Source organism: Nycticebus coucang, chromosome 19, assembly GCF_027406575.1.
Source record: "Nycticebus coucang isolate mNycCou1 chromosome 19, mNycCou1.pri, whole genome shotgun sequence".
Lineage (NCBI taxonomy): Eukaryota > Metazoa > Chordata > Mammalia > Primates > Lorisidae > Nycticebus > Nycticebus coucang.
Window position 1 is genome coordinate 5,950,377 of NC_069798.1, and position 19,697 is coordinate 5,970,073.

Sequence of the window (19,697 nt, forward strand, 5' to 3'; positions counted from 1 at the left end):
AACGCCTTCCCGCCACTCAATATCCTGGAACCAGGACGGTGGCATGTGCCCTTGTAAAGCCTAGAAAAAACTGAGAGGAATTCTGTTTGAAACGGAAAGCATGTTAGAGAGCGGCCCTTACAGACCGAGTAAGGATGCAGCAGCACCCTGGGAGTCTCTTCCCACATGTCCTCCCAGCGACTAAGGGAACTGCTTGAGCGTGGAGTCTTCCCGGTTCCCGGGGCTCTGGACGTCCCAGGAGAGCCTGACAGTCATCACACTGCCACTCACCTTCCACAGAATTTTCTGGTACTTAAGCATTAGGCGGATGATGTGGGCTGCAGTGTTTGCTAACAGTAATTCTTCGTAATCGGAATGTTTGTTTCTACTGAAGAAGAGGTTTGGTGCCATGACCGTAGAAATGTTCCACAAACTCATCCGGTTTTTGGATTCATTGGCAATCACTTTACTGAAGAATGTCATGAGGGCCTAACAGAAAACAGTATTGTGTCACATGCTCGTAATTGATCAAAAAATACCACTAATCACTGTCTGCGTTTTATACTCAGTCGCTGTGCCCCTGGAGAACCGTGGGAAGTACAGAACGGTCATAGGTGCCGTATTTCTCCTTTAATGGCTTAAAAGTGGTTAGAAGAAATATGAGCAGTTTATTCAACTGCTTCGTAAAAGTAATAGCTTCATTTTTATGGGGTTTATTACATTAGAGTCTTTATAAATAATACTTTTCACTTTCCTATTTTCTTTATCCTAAACAAGTTTGGCAAATATTAAATATAAACCAGAAAGAGAAAGCACTGCAGCTCAATGAACACAAAAGGTTTTGTTGTGAAGAAATAAAAGTAATTATGAAAAACACCCCCAACTTAAAGCATTACTGTTGAAAACTATTTACTGTTTCCAAGGGAAAGGGAAAACCATTTAAATAACATGAGTATCTCTTCACTCCTCAGCCCCAATGTAAACTCAATTGAAATATCAAAAAATGTACTTTTTGAGTGCTATTTTTCTACTGCTTTTCAATTTTGAAATCTTGAGCTGGCCAAAGGCAAATGTTTGTATGCAGCTTTTCTAAGCATTAAAAAAAAGAAGAAGAAGAAAGAAAGAAAACCAGATTTGAGAAAGTTTAATAAAAGTTTTCTGAGCCATGATAGTAAGATACTTATCAAAATCTTCTGAAATTAACCAAGAGGACTGAAATCTCAAAAGGAAGGACTCTGGTTTTCCAAGTTTAAACTCTACTATATAGTATCTGTAATGAGAAAATGTATAGCACAGAACAGTAACAGTTAATACTTATTTGAGGGTTAAGAGCCAGGCATTATTCTTAGTCATATATACAGTCACCCATTATCCTGCCAAACCCTGTGTGGTGGGTGCTATTGTTATTTTGCAGATAAGGAAACTGAGGTAGAGAGGGACTGAGTAACTTTGACCAATACCAATTAATTAAGTGGCAGGGCCAGATTCTGAGCAAGGAGACCAACCTTGAGCTAGAGTTCTTGACCTCTACCCTATGCCAGCTTCAATTTTAAGTCCAGTCCTAATATAAAATGGAAAAAGAAGTATGCGTGTAACATGTTTGTCAGTCCTGTGATGTGTTGGGGGCATCTTTTTTTAGAAATGTACTGGGGGAGGGCGGCGCCTGTGGCTCAGTCGGTAGGGCGCCGGCCCCATATGCCGAGGGTGGCGGGTTCAAACCCGGCCCTGGCCAAACTGCAACCAAAAAATAGCCGGGCGTTGTGGCGGGCGCCTGTAGTCCCAGCTACTCGGGAGGCTGAGGCAAGAGAATCGCTTAAGCCCAGGAGTTGGAGGTTGCTGTGAGCTGTGTGAGGCCACGGCACTCTACCGAGGGCCATAAAGTGAGACTCTGTCTCTACAAAAAAAAAAAAAGAAGAAATGTACTGGGGGGAGGGGAACGGGAGTCATGGTGTATGGTACACCTCTTTGAGGTGGGACACGATTATAAGAGGGACTTTATGTAACAAATGCAATCATTGTAACCTAATTCTCTGTACCCTCAATGAATCCCCAAACAATAAAAATTGTATTTGATACTAAAAAAAAAAGAAATATATTCAATTATTTAATAATTTCTGTATTCTCAGTTATATGGCAGAGTAGATGACATTTCTGACTCAGATATTTGATACCGGATGGGTTTTTTTTTGACAAAAGAATATTGTTTAGACAAAGGCAAAAAACACACTAATAAATTTCTAGCTTTTAGAATTACATTAGACATTTTGATGCCATGGCTAATCCTCATCTTTGCCTGGAGGACAGAACATAATTGACATCTATTAATATTGACATAGGTCTTCTCACTGTGTAGAAGGAAAGATCCTCCCCACCCTGAACTGTCTGATGAGAGGTGGCGCTGGGAACCGTCTTTGCTTTCAGCATTGTTTACCAGCCTCCAAATTACAGGCTCTTTCCAATGCAGCCTCATCTCAATTTCATTTCAAAGACTCCAAATACCTGGCTCTACTTGTAACAAATTTCCTATTCCTTATATAATGATTATCCAAATGGCAAGAGAACCTTCGACACAGCAAAGATATGAATTGAAAATAAACAAAGGGCTGGGTGGCATCTGTGGCTCAAAGGAGTAAGGCACCAGCCCCGTATGCCGGAGGTGGTGGGTTCAAACCCAGCCCCCACCAAAAACTGCAAAAAAAAAAAAGAAAGAAAGAAAGAAAATAAACAAAGGGGTATTTGGGATGAAGAACTGTGGAACTTGAGTCTATGAGATGTTCTATTACATATTATAGTGGAGAAACCACTTGTCTGAGCTGCATGTTTCCATTCTGTAAAATGATCAGATTCTATAGGGTGATTGCTAAAATTCTGAAATTCTAGAATTATTTAAATTATCTTCATAAATTTTAAAGCACAAACATGTTAGAAATTTCATTTATATTAGTGATTTCAGTTTTTGGCAGGGGCTGGGTTTGAACCCGCCACCTCCAGCGTATGGGGCTGGCTCCCTACTCCTTTGAGCCACAAGCACTGCCCCTATATTAGTGATTTCAATGGACGCTCATCAGACTACTTTCTTTCACCTTCCTACACCAGACTGAAGCAAGCAGCGGAGGACCAACAGTCACAGAGTGTTTTATTTTCCAGGTCACCAAGGTCCCCTTTCCTGTGACATTGTTTAGGCCTCTCCTCCTGCTAACATTTCACCCAGTGCCTGGCACAGGGCAGACACTTAGTATTTCTTGAATGAATGGAATGCACTGAACGGTAACATTTGAAGAAGACTCCCGGATCCTCATTCTTCTTGTCTAGGGGAGTGGCAGGGGGAGCTTCCAAAGGCAGTGCGTCTGCAGCCTGCACGGGTGGCTCGGTGAGGGGCCGTCTCTGTTTCCGTTTTTCCACGTGAGCCATTTCCTCTGAGCAGTAAGAGCCAGTGACAGAGCGTGGGAGCGGCAGGACGTACCTGGGCTGTGTCCCTGTTGGCATCAGGCAGCGCCATGACCATGAGGTGCAAGGCTTGAAACTGCACTTTGACGTGAGGCCCTCCTAAAGGGAAAACACAAATAATCATACATTTTAAATAATGCTGATGCCTTCTGACAGCATTCCTTGCTAGCATCTGGTAGCACAGGAGGGCTCCTGACAGCTTTCAGTGGTAAGGACTCGGGTTTTGTGCCCAACAATGTCAATTTGTTCACTTGGACAGGAGCCTCCATCTCTCAGCTCCCCCCTCACATCCCACAGTGCCACAGTCAAGGCAGGTGGCCGGCGAGGAGCTCCGACTAATTCTGAATCTGTATCGCATTTCCCTTTTTGAAGTACTTTCACAAACCCTGCCTTCAGTTTTATACTATAAAGAGAAGAGAAAACAAGTTCAACTCAAGAGAAAATAAACTTTGCTTCTACATAACGAGGCAGCAAAGTATAATTGTTGGAGCATGGATGCTAGAACCAGGTTCAAATCCTGCGTTCACCACTTAGTCACGGGGTAGCCTTAGGCAGGTTATTTAAACCCTTGTGGCTTCTACTTTATTATCTGTAAAGTGGGAACGGTCATCAGAGAAACCTCGCAGGAGTGTTGTGAAGATAAGAGGAATACATATATGCAGGCCGTTTAAGGCAGTATCCATACATCCTCATCCTTCTGTGTTGGTTCTTGGTTTTGTTTTGTTTTTTGCAGTTTTTGGCTGGGGTCAGGTTTGAACCCGCCACCTCCAGTATATGGGGCCGGCGCCCTACTCCTTTGAGCCACAGGCGCCGCCTGGCTGTTGTTTTATTCTAGGTCTTCTGTGGACATTTAGGGAAGGTGACTAGTTTGGTCTTTGGGAGACTGTTAACTATTTCATTCCTCAGTGATGACACAAGATGGCGCCAGAGGGCTGGCGGTTATTCTGAGGGCTTCCCTGCACAGCCCCAGGATTCACAATCAGCTGTGCTGGAAACTTAGGAATAGCCAGAGAATCCAGACTTTCCTTTGTATCTGTGTTCTCCTTAAAATGGTTTCTTGGCGGGGAATTCCTGGAGGAAAGTGTGATGTTCTGGAATCCCTGGAGAGTTCTCAAGTTGACGGAAAATCTATTTACATTCAATGACTGGAAGGCAGCTAGCCACCTGCAAAGTTATTATAACAGAGCTTGAAAGTAGTGGGAACACGCCTGTGACAGGCTGCCAGGTCAGGGAGGTTGTGTGCACCAGAGTTAGGGGGTAGAGGACAAGTGTATACAACCATGCGATGAAGCACCAGTGGGAGGAGCATTTATAGGATGGGATCCTGATGCCTCAAAAAAAATCCACATGTAGATTTTTAGATACTCATGTGTCGAATCTGTAAACAAAAATGGCACAGGTCCTAGGTTTACTGAAAATGCTAATACACCTAGACAAGAGCTTGCCTGAATAACAGGACCCATTAAGAGCATGTCTCAGTGCAAAGTACTGAGGAGTAGAAGGCACAATATTTTATCTGTAAACAGCAGGCTGAGCACTGTCTCTGATCTTCCAATGCAACCCAAAAAAACCTCTGGAAGAAAAAACAAGAGATGTAGATGTAGGTTTGGTACCTTTTTATTTCCATCAACTTAAGAGAATTATGAAGTTCCCTACAATGAAAAACCTAATTTGGAAAATAATCCATTTTCACTGCACTCAGAAAACTGGCCCTATGCTGTTTTGTGGTTGATCGTTTTGCAGTTAATTCATTTACTGCATCCTACTTCAGAGTATTCTCTTTTTTTTGCAGTCATTATTTTCCCAGAAAAGTGTTAAGCTTTTCGTGAAAGTATCTAAGGCCTGACTGATAAACCATTAGTCCTTTACTTTTATGGACAATTTTTTAGACCAGGGTTGAAAAGGGAAAGTAATTACACTAGCAGGAAAGACAGTACGTTCTCCGAGCTCCATTTTAGACTATGAAGGGAGACAGCTTCAACACACAAGTGCATGTGTGCACAGTTTCCCCCTTCAGAAAATCTCGTTACAGGTAGAGCTTACTGTAGGTGGCAAAAAGGCAATTATTTCCTACTGGTAGCAGGCCAGAACCTTGGGCTTCCTGCAGAGTTGGCTGGTATCAAATCAATCACCTGCAATATAGTATTTTTTCGCTTTCAAAGTCATGCAAAGAACAAGGACTCCTTGTGAACCCTTTCTCCTTTCACTGAAGGGTACTGACCACAGTCTGGAGGGGTCAGGCATGGTAAGGAAAGCTAGTATTCCTATAGCTGTCTTACATATGAGTCTCTGAAGAGGCCTGGCGATGGAGGTTTGAATCCTCGTCTAATAGCTAATACCAATGAAACAAAACTGGAAACACCTCTGTGGCAGCAGTTCATTTTGATAAGACTGTTTAGCATATAAATCACAGATCAATTGAAATTAATAATTCTGTAGCATATTTTCCAGAGAGCAAACTTCACAGAAAATCCTGGAGTTTTTTTTTTTTTTTTTAACTTCAAAAAAAAAAAAGGAATTCTGTTTCTGGTACTGCTGAGTAAGCTCCTACCAGATCAACCAGGCCGAAGATGACAACAATCTCTGGACAAAGCACAGAACACAACTCCCTGGGGCTGTGGAGAGTGAGCAAAAGCAGGCATGCTTAGGAAAGGATGGACATTTGAAACTAGGAAATGGCACTGGGAGAGTGTCCCAGTTTATGGTTTTCACTCTGAGGTCAGGACACAGTGCTGCACAAGGCAGTTAAACTCAAAAAAGAAAACCCCAGTCTTTCTGGTCTGAACAACCAGAAGAGAGGGCTCATGGTAACCACGCCCCATTGGAAAGTTACGGGGAGAATTCCAGAAAGGAAAGCTCCAAAGACAGAAGGCCCTAATTCTGGTGTAAACCCCACCCAAACCTCTGGCTAACCCACAGACCACGCATGTGGGGGCAACACAGCCAAGGATTTAATAACTGAGCTGCTGTCCAAAAGACACTGGCAATTTCTTTTTTTTTTTTTTTTTGTAGAGACAGAGTCTCACTTTATGGCCCTCGGTAGAGTGCCGTGGCCTCACACAGCTCACAGCAACCTCCAACTCCTGGGCTTAAGCGATTCTCTTGCCTCAGCCTCCCGAGTAGCTGGGACTACAGGCGCCCACCACAACGCCCAGCTATTTTTTGGTTGCAGTTCAGCCGGGGCCGGGTTTGAACCCGCCACCCTCGGTATATGGGGCCGGCGCCTTACCGACTGAGCCACAGGCGCTGCCCATAGACCACTGGCAATTTCAGTCCAGCCAAGCAAACTGCCTGCTTGAAACAGCAACCACAATAAAAGAAACCAAACAGCACTCTTTGGAGAAATATTACAGAATCCAGAGTCTCCAACATAATATCCATAATGTTCAAAATAGACCTGAGATGTACTTGACATACAAAGTAACAGAGAAGTGTAACCCATTGTCAAAGACAGAGAGCAAACCTGAGATGCCCCAGGGGTGGGAACTCGCGGATAAGGACTCTGAAGCAGCTATTAGGACTATGCTCAGTGACGTGTTTCCTTCACCTTAGTCCTTTACTAACAGGACTATTAGTAGGTAAATAGAAAATATTTTAAAAGCACCAACTGAAAATTCTAGAACTGAAAAAAATATTAATACAGTATTATAAGAAATGAATGAAGGGAATTTGTAGCTCTTCTCTTTTTCTCAGTAAGTTTTCCTCATAAAATGAAAACACTCGATCTTACAAAGAAAGGAGATCCTGTCACAGCATCAGGAGAATTAAGGCTTAGAAAATGACAGCCTTGCTACCATCTTCTCTTCTTTGAAAGCATACAACATTATTTTATGAATCCGATTTAGTTAAAAATTTAGAACCCACTAATTTTTAGGGATGATTTTGCCATTCAACTGAGGATCTACTGTGGTCTTCCGTTTTGGTTTTAATGAGTTTATACTTCTTGCTAACCTGCAGCAGTTGTCAACTGGCAGGTACAGACAGCACTTATTAACCTCGCACAGCACTTTACAATTTAAATCTGTGGCTGACATTTTCAAATAGACGGGCACAGTTGCAGATGCCTGCAGATCCACCTCCTCGGAAGGCTAAGGCAGGAGGATCCCTTGAGCCCAGGATTTTGAGGTTGTGTTGCAATGTGACTTTACCTATAAACAGGTACTGTACCCAGCCTGGGCATAGTGAGACTTCACTTCTCTAAAAAATAGACAAATCAAGAAAAATTATCTCAAAGAGTCCATTAATGCCAGGATTTAGTTGTCAGTCCTACATGGCAACCATTATCTAGAGCTGGGCAGTGGGGATCTCTCTAGACAGGACACGTCCTCTCAGTTTGGCTACAGCCCTTTCCTCTCCGTGTAGAATCACCGTTTACTCAACAGGCTTGTACATACTTAGGTTTGTGACCCCTGAACTTCCTGGGTTAGTAGTTAAGACCCCCGCTATCTAGGCTCCCTCTACTTCTCTGCATTTTTTTCTTGCCATATCCTCTACAATATTCAACCCTTATGCTCAAACCACACCAAAACAGTCCTTGACTGCCAAATACAACACATGCTTTAAAGTCTCTCTGCTTTTACCCAGCACCTCACTTAAAACCTAATCTACGTGACTTTGTAATTTCAGAAACCATGTGATACTGTTATTTTCAGGGACAAAGAATCTTCTGTGTAACATTTATTCCACACTGCATCATCAGACTCAGGGGCTCAGATTTAAGGAAGGGAGAGAGAGAGACCTCATATTTTTTGATGGATGATTACACACCAGGCACTCTTCTAGATGACTTTATCCAATACCCACAGCAGCCCTGACAAGTAATTATTTTCTGTAATTTACAGATGCAGCAATTGAAGCTCAGAAAGTTTGATTGCATGGCTAACAGATGGTCATGCAGGAATTCAAATCTCAAGAGCCTGGTCTTTCTGTAAATCCCTCCGCCTTTTAATGATTATAAAACCACCTACATCATATCTCCCAGACTTAAATATAGAAGCATGTAAATATAGGTGACTGAATATTTCACTAGCCATTGTTAGGAAGTGCAGATCTATATGTGACCACACTCAATCCCATCTCTGTTCTGCTGTCACTTAGATCTTAGTCCATCCACCTTCAACTCCTTCCACTTACTTTCCATTAGAGCGATGAAGGCAGGTATATATTCCACAGGGAAGAGAGATGTGGGCAGTTCTCGGAAAAATGCTTTCAACATTACTGCAGCTTCTCTATGGCACATTTTGTCCCATCTAAATTTATCAGCATTAAACTTGGCATCCAGTTCTTCACGGTATTGCTGCAAATCAACGAAAACAGTTAAGATTCAGGGAGTTTCCACCACCTTAACCCTTTTCCCCTTTGAAAACTATCATCACACAAACTATTTTTGCAAATAGACTAAGGCAGTATCTTCTGAGAGTTTTTCTTTTTCTTCCCCCCCAACATGATTTGGGGGATTGAAATAGCTATTTGCAGAGGAATTTTTTAAAGTTATTTTCTAAAATATTTTTAGAGTAACGTTAATCTTGAAATAATTTTCTAATTCTGCACAAATATAAAAGTTCTCTGCTCGGATCATAGTTTCCTTTCTGTGGTTTTGGCAAAATCCCTCTATTCCCACATGACACATGCGCTGCTAGATTTTCGCAAAGCCTCCAATTCCCCCTCTTTTTCATAATCCCTTCTGCCGTCCTCTCTTCTATTTATAAAGTCCATCAAGAAGGCTTGCCTCTCAGCTATGCACATACAGAATGAGGAATAATCTCACTCAAGTAACAGACCTTGCTGCAACACGCAGCCCACCGACATCTTCCTGGAACAGTGACAACCAGGTTTGATTCCAGGACACACACATGTCTCCCACATGTTTGCAGGCCTGCCCAGTCCTCCGTAAGGTTTGGAACACTGCGCAAATACTTAAGAAAAATCACTAAGCCTCTGCAAGTTCTACTTGGCTTACAAATCTTACATTATTAATTCATCTGATTATCAATGCCACCCACATTCCCTCTTTCTTTTTCAAAGTGAAAGTCATTTTCTGCTGCTCCTTTGAACTAAAAAGTTTACCTACAATACTGGGCAGGGGGCAGTTAAGTCCCCTGACTGGCACCACGTACCCCACAAAGGATATTGAGGAAGGTATCTCTGAAGACCCTCAGATTCTTTAAAGGGCTCAGATACACTCTCATGAGAAGCCTAATTCTTCTGGCCTTTAGCCCGCACAGCCAGAGTCAGTTTGTACATCTGACCTTTTCCTAACGAGGGTCAGCTCATTAACCAGCCAAACACAAATGCTGTCATGGCCTGCAGAGCTTGTGAGATGCAGGGCCCTGGCAGAGACGCACGTGATTCTGATCCACGCTCTGGTCCCTCCGGACAACATTAAAGGAGATTTCCTTGTTAACTGGAGAAGCTGTCAATGTTACAGGGCAATCCTTGGCTGATAAACACACTTTCTGAAGCTGTAAGCATATATATGAAGTTCTTCCTCGAATAAAAGAGACAGCCCCAGACTGGGCTCTTCAAAGAGGCAGTGCCTGAGATCCCTCCCCCGCCTGGAGCATCCAGCAGTCTAGTGGATGGGACAATTTAATGACCGGACAATACTAATTCAGGGAGCAAAGGCTATCAGGCCAAGCACTGGTGCTGTGAAGCCATGAAAAGGGGGCACTAAGCCCAGCTCGGGCCAAGTCTTGAGGGCTGCGGAGGAGTGTTCCAGGAAAGAGGAGAAAGAAGGACATCCTGGAGAGAAGACACTGCTCACGTGATCAAAAGCCCAGCGATCCCACGGTCTGCCGATAGCCCTGCTGGAGCACCGGGCAGGGAGGAAGCCTGCGGGCAGCCCTGCCGCCTCGGGGACCACACCTCACCCTGCAGGCAGCGAGGCAACCTGGAACATAGCCAAGCACGGGGCCTGAATGGCAGATCTATCTTTCCCGCAGCCAGATGGAAAAGTGATTTGAGGGTGTGTGGAGCTCGGCCCCGGCTGGGCGGGGGTAGATAAGAGGCACCGTTTCTGGTGAAATTGTCCCATCCACTAGACTGCTGGCACCAGGGAGTGAGAGCTGGATAAGCATCTGGAGGAAGGAAAGAAGAGGAGGCCTTTAAGAAATGCTGAGGAGGGAAAATGCTCACGAATCAGCGACGGGCTGAACAGGAGACGGGGGAGAGGTACGTCCAAGGTGAGTCCCCAGTGGTACTGGCCAACGGAGGCGCTGTTGACAGGGAACACAGGAGGAGCCCCACCATTTCCTATCCACTGCCCAGTGCCACGGTGGCAAAGCAAAGGGGAAAACATCCTCTAAATGGGCACGGAGAACGGACAAAAGAATTCAAATTCAATCCCACATAACTCCGCCAAAGGAACGCATCTGAATCACGAATGTGACTGTCTTTCTAACCTGTGAGTGGTCTCCGGTCACCCAAGGCAGCAGTCCTCGACCATTTTTGGCACTAGGGGCCAGTTTTTCCATGGGGGGTAGATGTCAGATGCTCGTAAGGAGCACACAACCCAGATCTCTCGAATAAGAATCTAGTGCGCTGCCTACCTGACAGCAGCTGACGCAGTGATAAGAGCCCTGGGAGCAGCTTCGCTCGCTCATCCCACACTCACCTCCTGCCGCGCGCCCTGGCTCCTAACAGGCCACTGACGGGTACCCGGACCACAGACCTAAGGGACAACACGGTGCCAGAGCCAAGGGCAGGCACTATAACTGGATGCCTTACACTTTTGTCCCCACGCTACACCTGACTAGTGGCATGGTGTGTGCCTCAACCTTCTCAGTGTACAAGGGGGGATGTGGAAACGACCCTTCCTGAGATTAAATCAGTAACACCATGTAAAGCTCCCAGAGCAGGGTGGCCACTCAGGCCGCACTCAATGAATGCTGTGCTCTCCCTCCTCCGGGTCATTACTATGGGGACCCCATGCCTATGTGGTGTGACGATCTGGGTAATAACACCACATCATCTTGTCCGGATGGCTGGTATAGAACAACACTCAGAGAAAGATTGTCTTCTTTTGGGTTTGAGGTGAGCTGACATTTCCTCGGTAGTTCTAAACGCAAAACCATGTCCCCAGGTGTGACCTTACCTTGCCAAAGACCAGGAGCACTTAGAGGTTAAGAAAGTTGTGTTTTTCTGTTTATTGTTAATGAGAACGCTAAGTAAGGGTCAGGAACCAATGTCAAGAAGGTTCCTTCAGTTTCCAGATGGCTTTATACACATGCAAACCAGCAGCTTCCACTGGGCTCAGGGAGGGAAAAAGCCAGGTAATGTAATTACAGAACACAGCAGCCTGAGGATGACTGAAACCATGGAGAAGAGAAAACCTCGCATGTCAGTCGGCCTCCTTCCATAAAATAGATCCCCTAGTGTTGGGTTCAAGTTTCTGTCATTTTTGAAAAGAAAATCATTGGGAACATGAAAGCATTAAATTGGTTCCAGATGAGCTGAGGCCACAGATGCAGGACTTGGCTCTGGAGTTGTGTGTCCCCTGCTCGGCTAAGCCAGCGGCTTCCTCACGGGGCTGTCCTACCGAGCGCTGAAAGCACACAGCCAGGCCAGCTGTTCCAATTGTGATAACGGCGGAGCCACAGCCTTGATGTCATCAACTGGCACAATTTGAGGATAATTATAACAGAATTTTTAGTAGTCTAGCAGATGAATTACTCCCCACCCCAAAGAAAAGGATGGTTTAAAGTTTGAATAAAGGAGACAGAGAAAGCCCCCTCTAACATCTCACGTTTCCAGGCCTTTCCAACTACATATTTCTCTCTCTCTCTTCGCTGGCCCAGCCTTCTTTCACATTAGCTTTCTTGGAGCTCAAACCATGAGAACATCTGGTTTACATTTTCCAGACTAATAAGCAATGAAATAAATCGGCTGAAACTACATGCAACTGATTAAGGGATGAAGAGACTTTGACCTAAATGTGGTTCAGGAATGCACGTGCCTATAAGGACATTTTGAAGGAATTTCTAGCCTTTGATATGCATTTTTTTCAGCCAAAAATGAGCTAATGAAAAGTAACTTTTGCTATGACATTAAACGTCGTGCCCTCAAGATATGTTCTATGATGATGTCTCCTTTTGGTGATTTAGGAAAAGTGGTTTTAAGTCAGACACATCATACTTTCCACGTATATACACACACACACACACAGGAATCAGTAAGAATATGTTCAGATATGGCTTTCCAACCACGGAGGCAGGTTTCAGGACATAGAATCTGAGTAGGAAATTCACTTCTCTGATTTCACTTTTGTTCTCAACTCTACTGGTATAACCAAAGATTTAACCAAAATAAGTGATGGTTTTTATCCTCAGATTTAGTATACATTTATTCAGAAGTATATATAAGAATCAAACATATGAGAGACCACAACAAAAAGCTGATTCAATTTGGAAATTTAGAGCCATTAGAAATCTGCCTACCTTCCAGATGAACTTGTGCCAGGATTTAGCCAACTCTGTTCTCTGGTAAGTCATAAATAACTCTCCCATATGCCCTAATCCCTGATGCCCCTGGGAACGTCTCTGATCTACCCTCTCAAAAGAAGACTTGGCATTCAGAAGCAAAAAGCCCAGGTGGCTGATTCTCCAGCTGTTCACCACCTCTGGACCTGCCTCAGCCTTGCTCTTGGCAGGAAGCGGCAGCGGAGCGCCAGGTGCGGCATGGTGCTGGGCCCTGGGCCCTCCACGCCAGGAACTGCAGACTTGCCCCTTGTCCTGCGCTCACCCTGCCCAAGCCCACTGCCTGCCCCTTTATATTTCAGAAGCACTATCCCATTAACCCTCATCTGTCTCAGCATCTGCTCTCTGGAAGATCCAATAGACACAGCCTATTTATTCTCAGTTTCCACTGAGAAGAACTCCTCGCACTTCTATCTAAAAGCCCCAAGTTCTGATACAAACAGAATTTCCCCAAACATGTACCAAAGGAATTAATGAAGAGATGCTTTTCTGCCTCTATGTATTTCTGTTTTGTAGTTCTGAACACTACCAAATTCATTTTTCCCTCACCTCTCACCTTGAGACTTTTTTCTCAGGGATTCATCATTTAAAACAGGTTCAACAGGCCAAGGAGTGATTCCGCAGCAGGAATGAACCTGCCATTGTGTAGGCTGCCAGTACGCACAGTGCGATATTTCACTGGCAACTTAGGAGCAAAGCCTTCCTTTTCTATGAGTCTTTCCTTTGTTGTATTGTAGGGTTTGCCACCTTACAGAAGTAAGAAGGCAAAGGGAAAGCATTCATACTGCACAGATGTTTCTGTGGACACCAACAGCACCGTAAATGGAGCTGGGGTTTAGAACGGCTGTGTGAGTGTTCTAGTGGTTACAACCACGACAAATTCCTGCAGAACTTCCACTGTAAGGAGAGCCAAAGATTGCTTCTAAGTTTAAAGCAACTGATGCTCAAAATATAAGGGCTTATGCACATGTAATATTGATTCAGTGAGTTACAAACTTAAGTATTTAAGCTTCAAAACAGTGATGGGATGTCTCCTATTTTCCAAACTAAAGGCAAGTAGCAATTTTTGATGGTGAATTGATGAGTTGTTTCACTGTTGTTAGTTTATTATTGTTGTAGTTTTATTTTAAACAACCTGGGATCATGGAACAAATACTTCATCATAGGTACCAAGGAATATCAGGTAGTGAAAGTATCAAATAAACAAAAACAAACAGCTACCCACCTGACATTCATATGCACTGGGTCTGGCTAGCTTAGAACTCTAACTGGGAAGGGAGAAAACATTCAGTACCTTGACTTTGGCAGTACATCCTGAAAGTCGAAAAATTCCTTCAGATTCCAGACCCGATTCCTCAACTTTCTCAAAAAACTAGAAAGCAATGACATGTTACAAAATAAGTACCTCCATAGGATGAAAAACATCTGAAATAATAATGATGACATCAACCAATAAATCGCCAAGCGTGTACGTGCCTGGCCCTTGCATGCTTTGTGAAGTGTTCCCAACTGCCCTATGAGGTCAACATTGTTCTCCAATTTGCCAATGAGGAAATAGAGACTAAGGGCAGTGATATAACTTTCCCAGATCAACCTCAAAAGTAACAGCACTGACGCTCTCAAGGTCATGTTCTTAACCACTTTCATATGCTGCCACTTAACAATGTTAAGATCTGATTGGTACATCTCTTTCTGCAGAATGATCAGTAAGAAAAGATTCTGAATCTACTGTCAGTGGTTGCAACCACCCTGGCTAAGAGATTGTAGGAATTCTAGAGTCTTGACAGTTTAGAAATAGTAAAGGTTAATGACCTTCATGAGTTCTCCCGGTGGAGATGGGAGTTAAATGTAACAACAACAACAATAATAAACACTGCCATTTATTGGGCCTTCGTGGTGTTTCAGATCTGATTCCTCGTGCTTTACCTGTATTAACTCATTTACACTTCACAATCATCATACAAGGTGGGTGTACTATTATCCATCCCCATTGTACTTCTGAGGGAACTGAGGCACACAGTCTGATTCACTGCAATAAAGCAGCTAAAATGCATCTCTGGAAAGGGTACAGAACTTCCCCAAGTTCACACAGTAAGAAGGGGACTCAGGGTCTCTGCCATTTTCCTTGCAAGAAATAATGGTTCCTAGAACTTATGTAGTTCTCATAGGTATGGAGAGAAATAGATATTTAGGGAGAGTATCCACAGGGGAGTCCATAAGAAAAGACGGATGTAGGATGGAAGGGGACTGCCTCCAACTGTCTTAAACGAGGAACATTAGCTTTAATAGTAGTAACAGCTAACAGTTATTTTATTTATTTATTTCTTTTTTTGAGACAGAGTTTCACTCCTTTGCCCTGAAGTAGAGGGTTGTGGCATCATCACAGTTCACAGCAACCCCAAACTCTTGGGCTCAAGCGATCCTCCTGCCCCAGCCTCCTGAGTAGCTGGGACTACGGACATCCCCACCACAATGCCCAACTGGTTTTCCCGTTTTTAGTAGAGATGGGGTCTCACTCTTGCTCAGGCTGGTCTTGAACTCCTGAGCTCAGCTAACAGTTACTGAGTTGCTTCTTTTCGTGACGTTCTGTGCTAGGTTTTTACACCTACGATATAATACAAACTCATGTGTTGAATCTCTGTCTTTGACTTTTTATGGATTTTTGTCAACCTGTCTTTTACTTAGAGGACAAAGGGCATAATTTTGGTTTTAAATTAAAGAAGGAAAGAAAGTCTGAGTCATCGGGGACTCTGGACTTGGATCCGAGCCCTGTCCCCTCTCTCCCCTCTGCCTGGTGTATGTTCCTGCTAAGTTATCTCACCCTCCCGTCCTTCAGCTGCCTCATCAGTAAAAGGGAGATGATGGCACCAGTGGCCTCAGGCTGCTGATCAGATGTGATACTGTATGGATGGCATCAGTGTGCCCTGCCTGGGAAGGGGCCCCACAGAAGTCCTGCACAGAAGCGTCCCCGGCATCCTCTGGCTATCTGGCTGCCATTCCCCCTGCTCCCTTCGCCAGGCCATCAGTCAACCTGATCTAGGAGTGGCTCAATTTGATGCATTGGTAACAAAAAAAACAGATGTAGAATTGTGTGAGTAAAGTAGCATATCTTTCCTTAGTCAGTAGTCCTGTATATAATTTTGAAACTCATTTTAAAATTCATTAGGATCTGTGTTAAAGGCTTGGAATTTTAATTGTGCCACTGGATGTCACTGTTGACTAAATGCACATGTAGGTAAAGCAGTGTAAATTGTTGGCTAAAAAAAAAAAAAAAAAAAAACATGACTTAAAAGCAAATCAGCTATTCAGCAGCTGTTCAACTCAGTGAGAGCTGCTGAGATATTCTCATTTCATAGTCGAGGTAATAACATTTCCAAAACTCCCTTCCAGCAAAATTTTTCTGTTTGTCTAAATGTATTCTATCTGCTCAGTCACACCTGAAAAACCACCTCTGATTTTTAGACTTTATTAATCTTTGTTTGGAACATTCCTAACATGGTTACACACACATACACATTTTAAAAAACTAGCCTAAGATACAGCTCAGCAAATAGTTGGATGACCGTCTATGTGTACTGTTCTTCATCCACACAGAGTAACTGAATACTTACACAATCACAAATAACATTTGAATAAAAGTAGTAGAACCTCTGCAAGTTGAACACTCAAGGGACTGTAACAAACTGGTCAAGACACGGAGGTGCTCAACATAAGGAACTAGGTCTACTCTACTGATACATACATGTGGTGCATGGCTGGTTTATGAAAATTAGGTCAACTTAAGGTGATGGTCAATGTGGGAAGGTGGTCAGCTATGGGGATTCTACTGTGTTAGGAAAAAAAATAACTGGAGGACACCATGGGTCAGAGCATCTGTGTTCATCCTCTGATGTGCTACAGTCAAATGATGAAACGGGCTCTAAATGCTGCTTCAAGGCTGGTTAGCCTGATTGCACATGGGCTATCACAGGATGCGGGAATGAAGCTGGAAATCACTGCTAAAGGCCTAACAGGGCTTTGGTGTCTTTAAATCCAAAAGAAAATTCATTCATTCATGGCTTTACAAAGTATCACATCACAAGCACAAAGTCCTATGAAGCGGTCATTCTCTGCCAACTACTCACTTTTTGCAACACAAGGGGAACTTTGATGTCAGGGTCTTTCCTGCGGTCATTTTCCAGGAGGACTGTGAGTGGAACTCCAAAAATCCCACTGTCTTCATCGTAGAATCATCAGCAGGGAAGAAAAAAGAAGCAGAAAAGCACAACTTTATCCCAATGTGTCAGAAAGCGTGAAGACAAGAAGCAAGCAGCCCCTTTGGTTACCTCGCCCTTTCACTTTCTCTGTTTTGTTTCTTTTCAGTTGAATTCCAAAGGCATCAAAGAAGGCAGTCAGTTCAATCAGAGAGAGGTGGCGGATTTTCTTCATGTCTTCAGCAGACAGATCTCTTGCTTCGGTTAAGCCAAATCTGGTTTTCTGAACAATGAGTTTCTGAAATGCAGAATGAAAGTATTTATGTTTTACAGCAAAGGAAAATTGTTATACTTTTATTCAACTGCCACTTGGATGTTCTAAATGTATATAGCAAAACATGCCATTTGTGAAAAATCTCTAAGGAGCATACTGAGTCATAGAAATATTACAAATATGTTTTTTAGAACATTTGCAGATCAGTACTGTTCTAATTAGAAACAAAACAATAGTCTGCAGTATACAATAACACCGCCGTCAAAACTGTGGAAACTACCTTGTTGCAAGGAACATCCTGTATTGTCAAACAACATACATGCCAGGTACCATATGGAATGGACACATGCAGCCTGACAATTAAGTGCATGAACTTGTCCTAGAAAAAGTGCTCCATACCTCACTGCTGAATATCATTACCGTCACCTTCGAAGTACTTCCCTTGGGAAGCTATACACTCGCGCTGAAGCTATACATTCACTCTGGCACCTAGTCCACCCCTCAAAGCAATTTTAGAACTCTTTTTTTTCTGGAATGGCCATCAGAGCTGTCTTGGTATGAGGTCTGACAATTAAGTTCATGAATTTACCACTGTGTTCTTACACTGGAAGCACCATACAAACAACTTGGTAAGGTATCATAACCTTGATATATCAGTGTCTCACTGCTATGTTCATGTTGACCTGTGGTGGTGTCTTGTTGAGTGGTGTTCATTATTGTTGTTGTGGGTTTTATGTATCATTTGAGGACGGCTCTGATGGTTATTCCAGAAGAAGAGTTCCAGAAGACCTTTGAAGGGTGGACTATGCACTGGCATTGGTGCATAGTTTTCCAGGGGAAGTGCTTTCACAAACTTAATTGTCAGATCTCATAGCCTGGCCCTTAATCTGGATCACACATGACACAACCATACCAGGCAACATTTCTAGTTACATCTCAGGACAGCTTTAGACACATCTGTTTGTTTGTTTTTGAAGGTCAATCCTTAAATCAGGCTTCATCTATTTCATTTCTCAGACCTGAAGACTTTACTAATCTCCCAATTTAAACTGATCACACCTCCTTACTGAGACAGTTATTCTACATTATGGATCAAATTCAGATAATTCCAAAATCTTTAAAAAGCAAAAATGTATATATCTGCAAATAATTTTATGTTTTTTGAGGACAAAGATACCATGACATTCTCCATTTCCACACTAAGAAACAAAATATAAAAACAATAACAATAAACCCTTCAACAATCCAGAAATATCAGGAAGAATCTGAAGAAGCAGCAAAGCAAAAGATTTTTCTTATCTAATATCCACAAGTACCTTTGCTAAAGGAAATGCTGAAGTAGGAAATAGCCCATAGCTATTCACATTACAAAGCTTTACACAGACATTCTCCACAGGGTTTCCTAAGTTAGAGCTTCCTTGGAGCTTCTGAACAATCTACTCATTCATTCATCCATCCAAGAATTGTTCCTTGGAACCCCAAGCATTTAAAAGTAAAAGCACAAAATGTAGAATATAGTTTGGGGAATACCTTGTGTAATTAAACATGTATTTTACCTTCCTTCTGACACCAACGCCCCACAATACATAACAATATAAGCAAGAACTGCAATCATTTGTTGAGCAATTGCTGTTGAGTCCTCTGAGCAGCCTTCCTAGGAGGCTGACCTGCATCCTGGGTGAGCTGGACCTCAGGAGGTGACAGCTTTGGCAGGCAGACCCGGGGGCCAGGACCTGTTCTTGATCGATTCTCTCTAGAGACAAGGAGGGCTCTGATTCCTGAAATCAGAATCCTCCTGGCTTCCCTCTTTGCCTTAGAATACCACTTTGCCCTCTAACCTGGAAACTGCTTAGGGACCAGGAGGGGTTTTGGAGTTTGACACACTTAGGTCTAAATCCTCTTTCTACCTCTTACCATCTACGAAGGAATGTTACCTAGCCTCCCTGGGGCTCAGCTGTCAAATGTGAACATTCACTAGAGCCCAACCCATAATTAGAGCCCCTCGCACAGTGTCAGGACCACCCAAGGTGCATCTTTAGAGACTCCGTCCCTATCCTTTTCCTCTCCCCTGTCAAGGGCTGGTTGCCCGGGAATAGTCCAGGTCCCCTGATGCCAAGAGTCTGTTTCTAGATGACTCATTCCTTTAGCTCTGAAACTGCCTGGGCCCTGCTCATCGTGCCTCCGGCCCTGTTCAGCACTGAGTATTTGGGATTCTACAGAAGAAACTATTCATACATGCTTTACTGAACAGCAAAAAGATCAGTGTAACCTTGTTCTCTATGAGGCTTCCAGGATTATAATATCCTGAATAAATATAATGAGGCTTTGAGG

At 43.4% G+C, this 19,697-nt stretch overlaps 1 protein-coding gene across 1 annotated transcript in view; it reads right to left on the bottom strand.

Moving 5' to 3' along the window:
* ARHGAP28 (Rho GTPase activating protein 28) overlaps nt 1-19,697 on the bottom strand; it is a 207,311-nt gene that overhangs the window by 19,469 nt on the left and 168,145 nt on the right. The window contains exons 8-13 of the mRNA XM_053571840.1: nt 17,225-17,390; nt 17,024-17,115; nt 14,194-14,271; nt 8,560-8,722; nt 3,443-3,525; nt 271-468 (exon numbers count right to left, since the gene is read on the bottom strand). Coding sequence (XP_053427815.1) covers nt 271-468; nt 3,443-3,525; nt 8,560-8,722; nt 14,194-14,271; nt 17,024-17,115; nt 17,225-17,390 — 780 coding nt within the window. The remainder of the gene's footprint in view (nt 1-270; nt 469-3,442; nt 3,526-8,559; nt 8,723-14,193; nt 14,272-17,023; nt 17,116-17,224; nt 17,391-19,697) is intronic.